The sequence below is a fragment of the Aquila chrysaetos genome, chromosome 13 (genome assembly GCF_900496995.4).
Source record: "Aquila chrysaetos chrysaetos chromosome 13, bAquChr1.4, whole genome shotgun sequence".
Classification (NCBI taxonomy): domain Eukaryota; kingdom Metazoa; phylum Chordata; class Aves; order Accipitriformes; family Accipitridae; genus Aquila; species Aquila chrysaetos.
The window spans coordinates 7,342,300-7,359,026 of NC_044016.1; the positions used below are offsets into that span (position 1 = coordinate 7,342,300).

General features: G+C 43.0%; 1 protein-coding gene across 2 annotated transcripts in view; it reads left to right on the plus strand.

Moving 5' to 3' along the window:
• The window catches only part of AIDA (axin interactor, dorsalization associated), a 30,776-nt gene continuing 14,049 nt past the window's right edge, over nt 1-16,727 (plus strand). For both annotated transcript variants that reach the window (XM_030035507.2, XM_030035508.2), the window contains exons 1-4: nt 1-176; nt 3,943-4,012; nt 10,716-10,769; nt 12,961-13,015. In XM_030035507.2, coding sequence (XP_029891367.1) covers nt 67-176; nt 3,943-4,012; nt 10,716-10,769; nt 12,961-13,015 — 289 coding nt within the window. In that variant the 5' untranslated portion in view covers nt 1-66. The remainder of the gene's footprint in view (nt 177-3,942; nt 4,013-10,715; nt 10,770-12,960; nt 13,016-16,727) is intronic.

The window sequence follows — 16,727 nt, forward strand, 5'->3', positions numbered from 1 at the left end:
GGCGGGAGCGGCTGCCCGGCGGGGTGCCCCGGCCCGGGGTGAGCATGGTGCCCTAGTGCTGGGGCTATGTCGGAGGCGGCCCGGAGCCTCCTGCAGCGCTGGGGCGCCAGCTTCAGGAAGGGCACCGACTTCGACTCCTGGGGGCAGCTGGTGGAGGCGATCGACGAGTACCAGATGTGAGTGCGGGGGCGGGCGGCTCCCGCCGCTGCCCCGCCGGTCCCCGGCACGGCCCCAGAGCCCCGTGCGAGGGGCCGGGGGTTGGGGAAGGGAGCGGCCCCGGGGCAGGGGGGCGCCCGCCGGGCCTAGGCCGCGGCCCCCCTCACCCCTCAGGCCCCGCCGGCGGGTCCCCTGCCGTTATATAAGGCGCGGGGCCGTGGGTCGGGGCGTCCCCTCAGGCGAGGCGGGGCCGGGGGGGGGGGGGGGAGGTCGGCCGAACCCGCCGGGAGCCGCCCCGCCGAGACCGCCGGTCGGTGGCGGGTGCTCGGCCGGGCGCTGCCCCGCTCGCCGGGAGCGGGGCGGGGGGGAGGCGAGGCGGGAGCCGGCCCGGCCTTTTGCGAGGCTGGCAGCCCGCTGGCGCGGAGCTGCGGGCCTCCCCGCCCCTCTCTCCCCCGGCGTGGGCCGTGGAGGCGGTGGGTTGGTGGGAGCCCCACGGCGACAGGCACCGGTGGCTCGGGGTTACCCCCGTCCCATCGCCCTGTCCCCCGGGTGCCGTGCTTGTGGGGAAGGGGGGACCCGGCTGAGGCATGTGGGCTGCCGAAGCATCGTCCTTACCCAAACAAACCCCAAACGACCCATCGGGGTGAAAACTGGTCCGTCGCACGTTTGCGTGTTTCACCCCTGGTGAAACCGGGGTGGGAGAGTGGGGAACCATCAGCCCCAGTTAGACTGGCTTGTGCTGGGTGGGACCACACCATCCATGAATCCCTTGGTGTCAGGGGGGTACTGGCACGGTAGGGCACTGTTGATGGTATCCTCAGAAACACACCTGCTAGCTTCTTTAGTCAAATGCTCTCCTCTACTACTCTGTTCACCATGAAGATGGAAGTTATTTCCTTGTGATCCGAGTATTGCAGGCTAAGTTTCTTATGGTGAATTTTCCGGAAGAAGTCCAGAGGGTTTGCACTTGTTCCCCAAGAGAAAGTCAGCTGAAGGGATGCTCTCCGAGAGATCTTCCAGCGTTCTTCAGGACTATTCAAGTTACAGGCTGTCACCGCGGTGGCTACCAGTTCAGTTGCCATTCAGAGTAACTAGACTGCTGGCTACATACAGCATAGTCATGGGACGCTATAATCTCATAATTTCATTCACTCACCAGACAGGATGATGCAAGTTCAGTTACTTGCAGTTTCCTGATGGTCTTTAGAGCAGGGCAAGCTATTACTACAAACCTTGGCACAGGGATGAAAAGAAGTTCTGTTCCAGATCTGTATCTCAGAAGAAAACAACAATCATCGTAAAGTAAAAGAAGGTATTTTTAATAACTGCCCTTATGTGGATGGATATTTATGAGGAGTCCAGCAGGATCCCAATGCTTTAAACTGCCTTGGCAGTCTCAGCAGTCTGTTTCATGTAATGACTTTTCTTCAGAATGAAAAGTCTTCAGGCTTCTCATTCGCTAAACGCTCGCAGACGGTCCAGTTTGAGAGTCGAAGTATAATTTTTGTTCCTTTCCTCCCAGCATCGCTTGTGTCTGGTGAGAGCTGCACCCTTGCTTTATCCTGACTTTGGAGCAGTGTGATATCTTTGTAAGAAAGCTCCTCTTGGGTAGTAGTATTGTAAGCTGCTCTTACAAGCCTTATCAATGAGTTTCTACTGAATAGAGTAGTTGTCAGTAGAGAAACTCTGAGGTTCCAGGAGGGAGAAGAAAGGGGAGAGAAGATCAAAGGATTACAGGGAGATATTTCCTCGGGAGGAGCAGAACCTTTTCAGTGTGCATATCTGCTTCTTATAGATATAGCAGGTAAATGAATAACAATTTCAATCTATAGGGTAGAAGTTGCAAGTAAGAAGCACAGGGCAAGATACCTACCTGTAGCTCGGCAGAGACATAACAGCATGGCTTTATGCTGTTGCCTTCACAAGTGCCAGCCTGAGATGGGATGAACAAGTGTGTTGCTGCAGTTGGCCAGGTGCTGCTAACACTGGCAAGGTCTGTACTCATCAACACAGGGAGGCTGGGGAGAAGCTGGTTACAGTGAGCTTGCTGACACTGAGAAAGATTTTTCCGAATCTAAGCTAGTGCAGTCCATGGATTTAATGGCTGATGTAAAACACAATTATTTGCCTCCCGTGTCCAGGGGGACCTACGTCTGCTCGGGTCTTGATGGTATTCCTGGAAGTGCAGGAAGCTTGGTGCAAAGATTGGCCCTTGTTCATTCAGGTGCCTACTCACGCAGGAGCCCTCTGAACTATCAGCAGTGCCTTCCCTGCTAAATGTCCCTGTCTGTGGAACTTGATCTGATCCAACTTTAAACAAGCTTCAAGTGGGATGCCAGATACATTTATTTGAATTAGGGTGGTTTTTTGTATGAGTGACAAATGAAAAGAGGGTTGTGCTACTGATGCTTGCAGAAATGTTAATACTGTTGTGGTGCCTCTTGCAGGTGGCATATTGCTGTGATGGTGATACGCTTTCTTCAATCGTTACTTTTAAATGCCCTTTCTATATGTCCTGTGTATCATATCAGTGGGGCAGTAGGGAAGGGGTGTACATTTGAGTTCAAGCATGTTTGTGCTTTTTGTCTTAGCCACCACCTTTCCCCCTTTATGAAGGGGGGCAGCGCCACTGAGTTGTGCAGTTACCTTGTCCTGCTTGGTTGTGTTTTTGCTGGTGCTAGTTAAAAACTACAGTGGCCTCAACCCTTTGTAAGAGAGCTTATTTGTAGGAAAAGCAAAAAAGTAATCGAGTTCTGACTTTTGTTTCTGACACAGACTTTGATGGTAATCTGGTTTAGTGTATGCATCTTGGTGTATGTATTTTAAGCCCACCCCAAAAGCAGGCTAATCCCCACCGCAATGGTGGCGGTGAGAAGCTGAATCTCTTTAACAATGCAAACTTGTGAGGTTCCAGACGGAAGTGTATTGCAATGCCCTGAGTACTGCTGCTGTCCCTGGGTTTCCCCTCAGCCCCCTGTCCCTCCTCCCTCTCTGCTTTTTTAAGAAGAATTATTTACAGCGAATGGCAACAATTGCCCAGAAGTTTTGCTTGTTTAATGTTCTCCTTCCTCCCAGGACGGAAACTGTAACTCTTCCCATAGCTTCCCTCTCTAGCTTCCTTTCGCTTTCTTGAGCTGTTTGCTTACTGTTACTTTCCAAACCCCTTGGTACTCCTGTCTCCGTGGTGACAAGGGGTGGGGTATCTGCTCCGCATGTGATGCTGACAGGCACAAATGTGAGCTAATACACCCCGGCAGCCTGGGCCAAGCCGCCCTGCGCCTGGCTTCCAGCGCTGGGAGAGCTTGCGGCCATCGCCTAGGGTGCCCGCACCCGTGCCTCCTGGCAATCCGACTTGCCTCAAATTCTCCCTGTGAAATGCATGTCAGCTTGTACCACAGTGGGTCTTCACAGGGGGTATGGTTTGTTATAAAATAAGGGGATGGAGAGAGGAAAAAGGTCAGTGCTTGTAAAAGGGGCTGTTGGCTAGAAGGACCTTCTTACCTGTTCTCCCTTCATGATACATTACATATGTAGTCTTTCCTGCCTCATGTAGTTGCATACTTTGTCCATCTTCTGGGTTTTTTAAAGTATGGCCCACCATGGTTCTAGAAATCTTTGTCAAAAAAGCCCCCAACCAAAAATCCCCTAAAACCCTCAAAACTATTTGGAGCAGCAGTCTGTGGACGTTTTGGCTGACACATTTTCTGGAGACTGGGGTGTGGATGTGGGGGTGTGTGTGTTTCTGTGTTTTGTTCCCACTCTACAGTTTTCTTTCACCCCATCCAGATTAGCAAGGCATCTACAAAAAGAGGCACAGTCTCAGCACAACAACTCGGAATTCACAGAAGATCAAAAGGTGAGTATTACTGTTTGCTCAGGCAAGGAGCTTGACTCCTAGATGTTGATGTGTATTATGGTTTTTTTTATCTCACAGACCAGAGCCTTATGAGACCTTTTTTCCTCCCTCAATATACGCAAACAGAAACAGAGCCCAGCATGGCTAAAACAGTTGCTGTCATTAGATGTGACAGGTGCTCTGCTGTGTAATATTGAATGTCATACATGCTGGCCAGAGTCCTTCATAACCTGGGTGTTTCTTTTTTTGGGTGACCTTTTGATAACTTGCTTATACAACGTTAGCACAATTTATGTTTTGAAGTCTGAATACAAAATGTCTTGAACTGCAGATATTGAGGATCTGTGGGGGAGATGTTAGCTTAACATGTAACACCTGACTGGGAAGGGTCCTGGCAGACTACTCCCTAGTAGTCTCTTAGAATGTTATTTGTTTATAGTCTTTCAAAATACTGAAATTACTTTATTCCTTCTTTCCTCCCCTCAGCTGAAAGGGCTGGTTTTTGTCTCAGCATCGTATTAATGCAGTTCTGTGACAGGGTTTAAGAGGAAAATGCTATCTGAGGTCTCGTATGCTCAAGCATTTTCAGCAAAATACAATCTTTTGAGATATGAGACCCTGCTAAATTTTCATGTCTTGTATAAAGGCATGTTTTTCTCAGGAATACCAAGTTAGAGAACCCCTGTATTTCCAGATTTCCAAGTCATAAGATCACTTCTTTGAGCAATGGTGTTGCCTGAAAATTGACGTTTACTAGGTTTGTAACTGTTTCCTCGACATGTACCAATAAGAAAAGCAAAGAACTGGTCTTCCATGTACTGTTTACTTTCTGCAAAGAAGAAGATAAGGCTCATGATCATCTTAAACTGAGTCATATTCTTGGAGAAGGATTTGGTCCACCTTTCCTGAACTGAAGGCTTGGGAGCCTTGTTAATGTTGGACAGCTGTTTACTCTTTGATTGCTTCTGCTCTCTGTCCCTTGCTGGTAGCATTCTCCATCATTCTCAGCTATAGTCATCTTTACTGTGTGTTTCCCCTCTGTGGATACTCTTGAAAATATGGTTACTTCATGAAGGTGAAGCTGTTAATCTCGCTTCTGGAGGCATTATCTCCTGTGAGTATGGGAACCAGAACCACAGAGGGCTTTTCTTCCAGATGTTCCCTGAATCTTGTGGAAAGGACCTTGGACCAGATTGTGGAAGTGAGTGAGGTCAGCCATGAGGGAAGGCCTGGGGGGCTCAGGAAGCAGAGATAACTGACCTCAGATGTTAGATGCGCAACTGCGATCATGTCTTAAGGAGATAGTCTTCTGAAAAGAAAAAAATAAGGAGTGGCTGTTTTTGAATCCTTGCAGAGTGATACCTGTTTCTAAAGCTGATATAACTTACAAAAGAGGTTGACATTTATATCACTTGCTTTTTTTTTTTTTTTTTTTTTTTTTTTTCAGATCAGTAAGGGGCTGATGTACTGAAACTTTAAGCCTGGTTATCAAATGGTGGTGCCTATTTCATTAGCCACATACACAGCAAATTCCCCAACGTTTTGTTGAGAGAACATTCTTTTTCCTTCCTCTACCATGACGAATAAGAGTCTTGCTATTGCTTTGAAAGAAGCACTTAAAAATCCATACAGCAAAATCTTTTAGTCTGATGTTAAGCTCCTTGCTGTTCTGGTCTTCCCTATTTCTGCAGGAGCTCAACCAGTACAATCTAGTGATCCTGACCAATTACTATCATCGCTAGTATCATTCACTTGGTGTGTAGGAGTAGAGTTTGGTGTGTAGGAGTAGAGTTTAGTGTGCTTCTGGGTTTTCAAGCAGTTTGGTTAAATAGAAGTGTATCTTCTCTCTTGCCACCCTTCAAAAAATCTATATACCAAAACAGCTACTTTTGCTCAAGTAAGTTCCTGCCAATGCATCCACCAGCATGCTATTTCTTCCTGGTTCTGGAAAGTCTCTTTCCCTAATATCTTGTCTTTCTGAGGTTCTGTATGTCATATAAGAGCAACCTCTTTATTTTTGTGAATGTAGAAGAGTGTGTAAACTTCAGGGTTTGCTTATCTGATATTACTGGCCAAGGCTGCGCACAGAATTGCATAGATTGGAGAAGACAAGGCTGTGAAGCAAATTATGATTTCCAGTTGCTTGATCTACCCTCATTCTAGTCTTTGTGTAGATTTACAGTTAGCTGTTTTCCAAAGGACCATACGTACTGCTGGGAATTACTGTGAAGCTGTCGTTGTTTCTTACTTGACATACTTTGTGGGGAAGATGGATTTCAGCAGTGATTCCTCTGTACCAAGGGAAAACTACTAGTTTTACAGCTACAGGGAAAGGACAAGGCTAGGTTCAAATCCTCAGTCCCATCTGTCTGTATAAACTTTTACCATGTTTGGGTTTATTTCATGCATCACAGGTGGTGTTACAGTGCAGATATGGCCACACCATAATTGATGGTGTGTTACTTGCTAATGTAATCATACAATCTGTTAATCTAACAACACTTGACAGATACCACCAATTTCTTCCCTAGGCATACTGTGAGCCAATTATCATTTTATCTTATAATAAATGTATTGTTTATGGTAAGAATTCAGACTTTTAAATATTCTTATCTTGCCTTTTTGCTCTTGATCTGAAGAGTCTGTTTTGAAACACTGTATGCTACTTCCTTTGATAGAGCAGACTAGTCTCCAGAATTTGCTGTTCATTCCTGCATTTTTGACTTCTGGGTGGTTGTCACCTCATATCTACTGCTGGACATAATTCTGGAGTTTTAGTCCTTAGGGAAGGCCCTGTCTTGACTTGGATAATTGACAGTGCTGGAATCTTCATTAGTAATTGTGAATTTTGTTGAAGAATTTCTCTGCAGATAAATACTGTAAACAACAAATCATTGTGTTTAAATCTAGTCACCCTGCAACAGCTTTAAGGAGGCTGTGCAACAATTTTATCACCTAGAAGCTGCGTGTATGGATTATTAACAGATGCAGTTACTGGTGGATTTACCTTGGTCTTAACATCTGCATCCTGCTGTTCTTTATTTTACGTTCATTCTCTAAAAAAATCCCATCTTCATTCATGAACAACCACTGTGTTTTGCTACATGAATTGTTCCAGTTAGGTTTGGTCGTGGTTGTCAGCTTGCCTCCAGCTATAGTTACTCTCACCCAGTTCTCTGTGCAATAAATTTGACCTTTAAAGCCCTCTTGTAACCGCAGTTGTTGCTTCTCATGTAACTGTTTTTGTGCTAGGCTGAGTTTTCTTCAGTATTAGAAAATCATGCTTTTTTATGCAATTGGAACTTGCTGAAATAAGAGCACTGTTGAACAGTCTTAGCATGATTCATTAAACTACTGGTCTCCTAACAGCCTAGACCTCTCTTTAAAGCCAAACTCTGCTCTGGCTCTGTATTTATGCAAACATCTTTAACTGCATTACAGTTAGCACAGTCATTACTCACACAACTGCACTGAAGAAACCTTGACTACAAGATCAACTGACTTTTTCCCTTTCTAATCACGAGTTTACATAAAACTGAATCTTAACTATTTCAAACTAGCAAAGTTAATTATGGCTTCAGTCTTTCTAATGAGGTGCAGAATGTTTTCTCTGCTGCAAAAAGGAGCCTTTGCATGGGATAGTTGCAGCTGAAAATGATAGCGGTGTTTAGCTGCATTTTTAACTTTTGGGTTGGGTGTGGTCCCTTAAAAAAATAGTTATGAATAATGCCTGCTGGGAGCTTGCCATATTTCAATAGATTCCATATAAAACCTATTCTTTACTATTTTAAGACTCCCAAACTCTCTTCAATTAATATGTTTCTAGAGCCATTATTGCCCTTCAGCCTCCAGGAGCCAGAGGACACACATTTTGTATTGTTGTTTGTCCTGTTAGGAGGTACCTAGTTCAGGCAGTTTTAAGAATATACAGTTACGAATCTGCAGGATAGGGAACAGGGGTGTTGCTGAGCTTATTGGTGAATTGACAAAGGGGATGGGCATTGAGCAGTGCTTCTTGAGACATCATTTACAGTGTGGACTTAATGCTCTGCATGCGAGACCGGGAGGATAAGAGCCATGTGAAAATCTGTTTACGTGTTCTGATTCTGTGGTGGGGCATGGAGACTGTGTGCTGGCACCCTGTGAACTCCTAGCCCTCTTTCTGTGGTGCAGTTGGAGGGGTTTTGATGTAACACAGCATAGGCATGCTCTTTGCTCAGCAGTCAACACCCAAACTGTTGAACAGCTGGGTTTTTGCAAATGTTAGAGCTGTAGTCAAACCTCAGAGATTTCCCCTCCCTTCCCTAGGGAACCTCTGGATTCCTTTCTTTTACCCATTACTTCACACCTTCCTCTTTAAGATTCTACCTTTGCAAATGTATCTTTCCAGATGTTCTCAAATATAAAAAGGAATTCCTTTTGTTGCACTGCAGCCGATGGGATGGATGTAGTGAATTCCCACCCGAGGGACTGAGAATCTGTTTCTGTAGTACTACCTGGTATCCTCCCATCCAGCCTGAAGGTATATGTAAATCCACAACACCCATGTGTGGAGTGCAGGTCTGAAAGTGTCAAACTTAATCCAGGACTGTACGTACTCCTTTCTTTTTAAAAAACCTGTGTTTTTCCAAGCTATGCTGGACATCCAGCTGTGGATCTCTGTTAGCATAGCAAAATTTATTTCAGGGAGGTAGAAGTTTGTTGACTGAACCTAGACTACAAAACAAACCTTCACAGAAATAGAGCTGTAATATTTTTACTCTGCCATGTTGCATGCAAGCATGCGGTGATGTTGCTCTATATTAAAATTCCCAAACAGCACACCACTACATATGCTGCATCCTGGACAGAGGAGAAAATGTGTGTCCTGTGCTAATATGCATCACTTGCTACTGTCCTGGAAGGTGCTGAAAAGAATTTTTTCTAAGACCTCCATGCAATGGACAGTAATATAAACTATAAGGATGTAAAGTCTGGGCTAATGCCATGTTGTAAAAGAGCGTTTAAGACGAGAGGAGACACCAGTTGGGGAGAAATGGCTTTGAAAGCTTTGATAAGCCCGTGGTAGCAGATGAAAATCAGGTATCTGAGGCTTTTACACACTCCAGCTGTTGGCTCTGCCCTTGAGGTATTGATGTCTGATCTGCTTATGATTCAGCTCCTGAACTCTTTCAACTTTCAGCCTGGTGTAAGGTGAACTGAAACTGAAGCCACTTAGCTTTTAGCCCAGCCTATTGAAACTAGATGTGGCCCAGGAACTGATTGAGAAGGAGTAGTAACATCCCTTAGCAGGAGAGTCAAGGCAGATGACTAGGGGGAGATAGCTGTGAAAGCATGCCTAGTTTTTATCTGCTGCTACAAACCTCTTGGAGCCTAAAACGTAACCTCCTTTAAAGGGTAGTTTTGGCTTTTGACTGATGCTGTGTAACTTGCCAGATGCCCATGCTCTTGAAGTTCTTTGATGCTGGAGTTGTGCTCTAGGAAATACTTTCCTCCCATTGCATCCAGCTTGGGGGGGAGCTGGTTTTATACTGCCTGATTTAAAAGGAGAGAATGGGTTACAGGTGCGTATTTCAACTTTTATCTTCCTTCTGGGGGGAAAACTTACGTTGAAAGTAAACTGATTTTCTTTGTAGCTTCACTGTTGCTGTTTTTCTTGCCCTATAAATGTTCCACAGAGCATTTTGAATTCTGTTTGGCGCTTATCTCTGCAGTAGTCTTAGTTTTTCTTCACTAAAACCTTTTAGTTAATGAACAAACTTGTGATGGTTAGGCAAGGTAAAATATACTGTGCAGTTGTGTCCACTTGACATCAGTTATGGAAGTCTTAACTCCTTTCAGCTGGTAGTAATAGAAACAAATGTGACTGTTGCTGGAGCTTCTTACTTTGTGAGACATAAAAGCTTAAGTAGCCCTGTCTTCAAATTAAGACTGCTAGCAATGGGCTATTTTGAAGCCCTTCCCTCTTTTCTACTTTTTTAAATGAAAATGAGAAATTACTTCACAGTTCTGCTCAGGGATATTTTAGATAGCTGACAAGTTTGAATCAAGGAATATATTTCATGCTTCACTCACAGTTTAAATGTCTTAAAATTACAAAAATAGAAAGTTAGAAAAATAATCCGCCTTTATACTTCCTCTCCCACCAAAACCCACAAAAGCAGACTGTGTTTTTTCAGTGCTGAGATACTGGGCTTCTGTAACTTCTGAGGAAGGTTGACTTGGTCTGCTGAGATTGTAAACCCAACAGAGGAACTGTAGGCATGACTCCTAAAAGGGCAAATTAGAACAAACCACATAAGTTCTCAGAAGGCAATGCACTGGTTGGTTTGGTGTTTTGGTTTTTTTTTTTTTTTTTTTTTTTTTTTCCTCTCCCCTATCACTTCAGAGCAGTTGAGTTTATAAACAATTTATGATGTGGCAGGCATTATTACACTTTCTGCTGAGTGAATGACCCCAATCTGTGTTGATGAGCTGTGGGAGGGGAGTTAAGTGGCAGATGTCTGTTTCATCTATTGTGCTTTCAGAAAATCTTGCTTGTGTATAAAAAAGCTTTTGATGCTGAATGATCTGGTACTGAATAATAGATCTGAAGTCTTTGCAAGAAAAAGCAATTGTTTGTATTTATATTTTTTAAAAAATGTGAATATGGAAGAATACAGTTTAAGTACTAAATTAAGTAAATTTTTTTTTTTCCTTTCAGAAAACCATAGCTAAAATTGCAACATGCTTGGAACTAAGAAGTGCAGCTTTACAGGTATAGCTCTTTTTCCCATGTGACTTCATACTTTAGTGACAGGTAACTGTAGAGCTTTTTAAAGCTAGTTTAGTGTCTTCAGCCATAGCCAAAATTTCTGAAAACAGAGTGAACAAACCTTGAACACTTGGACTTTCCAGGTTGTCAACATGATGCCCCAGGTGGCTGCCTTAAAAACCTTTAAATGATTATATGAGCATGTATTAGGGTTTGTACAGGAATTTACTTGCACATTTTGTGTCTTTGGTTCTTTGCCTCATTTTCGTCCTTCAGAACTGATGAGTTTGTCTTCATAACCTGTGTGCAAGGATAAAAAGATCCCCGGAGTGACCCTTGCACTAATTCAGCCGCTCCACAAATCATAATAGAGCACGAGGAAGAATGTGTGTGTAGAATAAAAATTATTTTGTAGCACTCGTGAAAACTGGCAGTGCTGTAAGCAAATGTGTGAAAATAACGATTTAGAAGCTACTCTTTGGGCTTTTTTCTGGACTGGAAGTTGATGTCATAGAAGTGAATTTCTTTTACTCTCAGCACAATCTTATCCCCAAACAAAAAATGAAGTGAGAGAAATGTCCAAAAGAGTGTGGGTGGGGGAGGGATGAATCAACTGAAGCAAAGTTTCGGTTACTGGATTACCTGTTTACCAACAAAGAGTGGTGACAGGCAAATTTTGCATCATGTTACTTACAGCTGCGCTCCTGAGTGCTTCATATTGCTGTACAAGGTGCAGCATCTCCATTGTGCTGCCTTCAATTGTCTGAGAGGCTGGGATACAGTGGCAATTTAGGCAGCATGCTGGAGCTGGACTAATGAGGTGGGGGCTGACCAGTCTTGAGTCTGTGCAGTGTTTGAAGAATTACTTGGTTAGCTCTACCTGTCTGTCTATTTTGATCTAATCTGGGCTGTTGGAACAGCGTTGCACTTGCTCCGAGTCACTGTGACGTTATGACAAGGGCAGGTGTGCTGCATTGTGGGACAGCTTCATGGGTCAGGTCATGTCTCAGAGCAATAGCAGAAGAGGCAGCAATGTCATAACCTGCCAAACTGAAGAGATGATGTCTTGCAAGAACAGCCTTCCTTGCTGTTAGTTCCTCAGCAGTAACTCAAGGATTTTATAATCTCGTGTGAGGGTAGTAGAACTTCTCATCCACTTCACTTTGGGGAGCATTTTACTTGCTGCAGTTTTGTTATGGTTTCTTAGAAGACAGTAAAGCAGTTAGTAAGTGTGGTCATCTTTTCCCATTCTTCTAACAGTATGGGTATAGCTGCTTTACTGTCCTTCTGTAGTCTTGCAGGAGGTCCCTGTTGACACTTTGGCAAAATCAAGAAAAAAAACAAAACCTGCCAGGACTTAAAGAAATGTTGAAAACAATGAGTAATCTTAAGAGATGCCAAGGGTGCAATGTCACAGTAGGCAAGACCTGATCTTCTGCCTAAAAGAGGATGTTCAGTGTCAGTCCTCTTATTTACACCACTTCCCTTATGCCAGCTCTGGCACTTGTCGTCTCGGAATAGGCTAGTTCAGCTTACCAAACTGTTGGTGAACTACCCCAGAATAAAAAATAAAAAACTTTACTGTTGAGTTAGTAAATCAAATAGGCTTACTGAGAAGCAGACATGCTACAGACAGATGAGGCAACTGCATCGTCAGAGTTGGAGAAAAGAGAGGTGGGAATCCCTCTTCCATGTGCAGTGAGCTCTTAGCTGAGTGTTTTGTCAAGCTCATCCTGTATACTGTAATTTCTGCCAGTGTTACAATGTTGGATGTGTGTCTTGAACTGTGAATGCTCCTGTTGGAGTATCACTTTGCAGTGCAGTCTTACAGCTGATCTTGCTTCAGAACAACTTGATCGGGGAAGAATTAAAACAAGTCCCTCTCTCTTAATGTTCCTGTGTGTAGTAAGTATGAAAGAGCAACTAGTTGCTTTAAAAGAATTTATTTTGCATTAGAGCTTGGAACATGGGGTAAGTTTGTTCTCAATAAATGAGAAGTAATGTACTTTCTGCCTCACCTGTGAACCTAGCCTCTGTTGGAGAGATTTTGTTTGGGATGTTTAGGACTTAGCTTTGAAGTAACCTGGTATGCTTGAACAAAGGAAGCACATTGCATGCTTATTCTAAGATACGGTAGCTCTGTCTGAGGGGAAGGTGCATACTAAGATCTAACTCTTTCTTTGTAATGTCCTAGTCCACCCAATCACAGGATGAATTTAAGCTTGAGGATTTGAAGAAGTTGGAACCAAGTAAGTAGTATCTTTGTATTTTGAGTGACATTTATCATTACAGTGGAAAATAAGACAGTATCGTGAATACTGACTGACCACAACGTGGTTTGACAGTAAGTAATGCTGGTTTTAGGTGGTTCTTCCAAATATCTGTTACCACGTAGACAAAACCTGATGTGTATTAAGGAATGTAATGTGGGTAATTTCAAAGTATAGTAGTCCTAATGTTTCAGATAATGTATTCATCTTTATTCTCAAATAAGTAATTCTCTGGGTGCTGCTAATTTTTGCACAAAATAGTAATTTAAGCTATCAGTAGTACAGTATATAATCAGCTGGAAAATTTACCCGCATGTTTCTTATTTGAACTGAATTTCAACACTTTGCGGTCTTCCTCCTTGCAGCATGAAATTTATTTTTTCTTTTGAAAATATTTAACTTGTGCTCATGGTAGCCAATCACCTGTCACCTACCACTGTAATGCTACCAGACTAACAAAGTTAAGAGTCAAAGTGAGGATGTGAGTCAGTCTTTGAAGGGTTGTGTGTGATGTTGTTTTTTCCCAACTGCTCCTGGGTCAGTTCTTGGTATGTCAATCCAGAAATAACTTTTTCATGTAGGAAGTATCTATTTATCTGCTACATTTTCCTTCCCGTAACACTGGCTGCTTTGTTCTCAAAGCATCCTTATAATCAGAGCTTCCACATCTAAGCAATATTATCCTGAATGCTAACGTTTCTACAATTCTTGGGGAACAGGAGATGTGGAATAGCTTCTTTCATGCTAGGAAAAGCTGGTTTTATTTTGTTCCTGTCACAGTTGTATCATTAAGGGGGATGTTGGGATAAACATGATGGGCAGGCAAGTGTTTACACTTCATGAATAAGCTGAATTTCTCTGCACTCCCATTCTCGAAGTAACCGGCACAGGATCCTACAGGGAAACTTGTCAAGAAGCAGGGCATTGAACTGAGCTTCCTAATGTCTCTACCAAAACATAGAGTCCAAATGCTTTTAAACTGTTCCCTGAAAATGGAAAGTGAAGGTAGGTTACAAGACTGCTAGGTCTGTGAAGACTCTTAACTCAGGAAAGGGTTTAACTATATGTTGGAAGTATTAGGTCTTTCTCAGTATACATATTGCATGTCTGGCCTCTGCATCCTCTGATTTGGGCTTATTTTGTATAGATACCTCTGCTCTCCATTTACAAAGTATTTAAAATGTAATCATTTAATGACTGTGGATTTTAGACTTCGTTGTGCAAATGCCCTGTGAGTGACTGAATGGTGGAAGAGGGAGAGGAATCAGGTTTTAATTGATCAAACTGTTCTACAAATCAAAAAAAGTGACTATTGAAGGGTTTAGTCAGAATTTACATTCTGCCAACAGACATAAAGCTTCCCTTGAAATGCTTCCTTTTCTTAAAAGCCAAAATTTCAATTACAGTGCAACAGTCCTGTTGCTTATCTTACCCTCCATCAGAGAATTGATTTTTAGCTGTCAAAAAACCTTTTTAACAGTGCAAAGTGCATTCAGCCCGTGCCTCATACAACAAGCAACTATATTAAAACTGAGGAAGAGTGTGTGGCCATCAGTTTTCAAAGACACCGAGTTATTTTCCTTGGAGGAGAAGGAGTGCTTCTACAACAACAATTGAACATTGATGTTCTTAATGCTGCTGTCTGACTTGGATTGTTCTGGCCTCTTTCTGAATTGTGCCTTTGTTTTGTGGTTTTTAAGTATATCTTGAATAGAGTAAATCTTAATCAGGCCAACACCAGCCATTTCATAAAATACACTGTGAAGTGTTTTAATTTGTGTGTTGTCAATTTTCTCTTGCGTTCCACCAGAAAAAGCTAAAAAAAAAAAATCTGGGCTGGCAACGCAAATAAGCGATTCCTTTGTTAGGTCAAGCCATTCTGTTAGGGTGGAACGAAAACAGCTATTCACACAATTTGGCTTGTTTTAATTACTTTTATGCCTGAAGCTGTCAAAATGGCTGAGAAATTTGGTTTTGGTGTTGTTATAACAACCAGCCCCGGTGCCCCCCCCCCCCCCCCTCCGCTTTTATTTTTAGTTTTGTGTTGTCAAGTTCTAACTTCCTACTTAAGCTTGCATTTCACGCTGCTTGGAAAGTGAAGCAGTTGGCTAGTTTTGTTTGTTTATAGGATTTGTCACTGAATCTTTTGTGCTAGAGTAATGCTACAGGAGGGTCCATACATACAAATAGTTCTTTTGAGACTACACTGTGTGAAATCATTGCTAACACACTGGCTCTCACAAATCCTTTTCTTGTGAAAGCTTATACCAGTGTTATAATACACATTACAAATGGATAGGCTGGGACATCGCGTGTGCCTGTGTTTGTGTGTGATAGATAATTCTAGCTGCTAAGCGACTAGTTTCAAACTTGGTGTATATGTACCATAAGAGAAGTAGATACTGGGTTGTACTGGGAGCCTGGTATCTGAATTATTTTGTCTTGTCTATTTAAAAAAAGTAAATCAGTACAGGTATCATAGGCTATCACTAAAAGTCTAAATGGACAGTGGTCTTTACCAAGTTAGTGTGTACCAGTCTTACGGCTCATGTTGATAATCTCTTTTGAAATCTTTCAAGAGAGAGCCAACTGCTGATAAAATCAATGTGATATTGTCTAACGTCACAAAAGAAAAGGCAGCTTCTGCATGAGAGCCTGCAGAACAGTATTTTTAAGATTTCTGTTGGAAAAGTAACATAAATGGAGACCACGATGCTGGGATCTGCCCATTAATTACACACATGGAGAACTTTCTGTGAATCATGCTTTATGATTTACAGCATTACAGAGTGGAAGTGCTCTTTCTCCCAGAGGTGATGTGTGTTTTTAAAAACAAAAAACCAAAAAAGCCCAAACCAGCCTTTTAAAGCTTGGGTGCCTTATGCAGTATTGCAATGGAGATTTCTGTTTCTTGTAACCAAATGTTTGTTTGTTTGTTTTCCTGTGATCTGGTTGTTTTTATTTAAATCATCTGAAACTCACACTTGTGATAGATGTAAAGAGGATCTTCCTTTTCCTCAAAGGATGATTGTTGCATTGCTGTTTTATTGCTTTGCTTTTTTGTAGTGGCTTTGAATAAGTATTTCACCAGGCTGAGTGCTGTAGATCCACTTCTTATCCTGATGATGTTTAAAGGAGTGGTTTACTAGATTGCCATATTACAACTCTGCAAAACTTTTTGCTATTGGTGATGAGACAGACTTGAAGGCCTTTTAAAAACTTGATCCACAGCTTTCTGTGGCAAAAGGCAGGAGATTCTGGATGGTGTTTCCAGAAGTGTTTCTGAGCTAAACGCTCAGCATCACTGCCAGGATGTCCGAAAGCCGCGTACTCCCGTGGGCAGGTCTGGTACCAGGGCCCGTGTGCGTGGCCGCGGCTCTGTGGCAGGGGGGTGTATGCTCGGCTCTGCCTCCGGGCAGCATCAAGACTTTAGGCGCTGTAAAACTGTTTGCCTTTTTCCTGTACCCGTATCAGTGGAGTATTTTGTGCCCTCTAGTGATGATGGAAATGTATTACTAGAAGGTTTTTTCAGGGGACGTTCATTCACGTAGTGAGAGAAACTGGTTGCTGGGAAGAGAGAGGAATCTAGTGCTTACCAACCTTTGGGAGATGGGAGGAGAACTACTGTCATTTCTATTGCATCTGTACAACGTGCCTGTGATCTGTAAGAGATTTCGCTTTACCGAGGTTT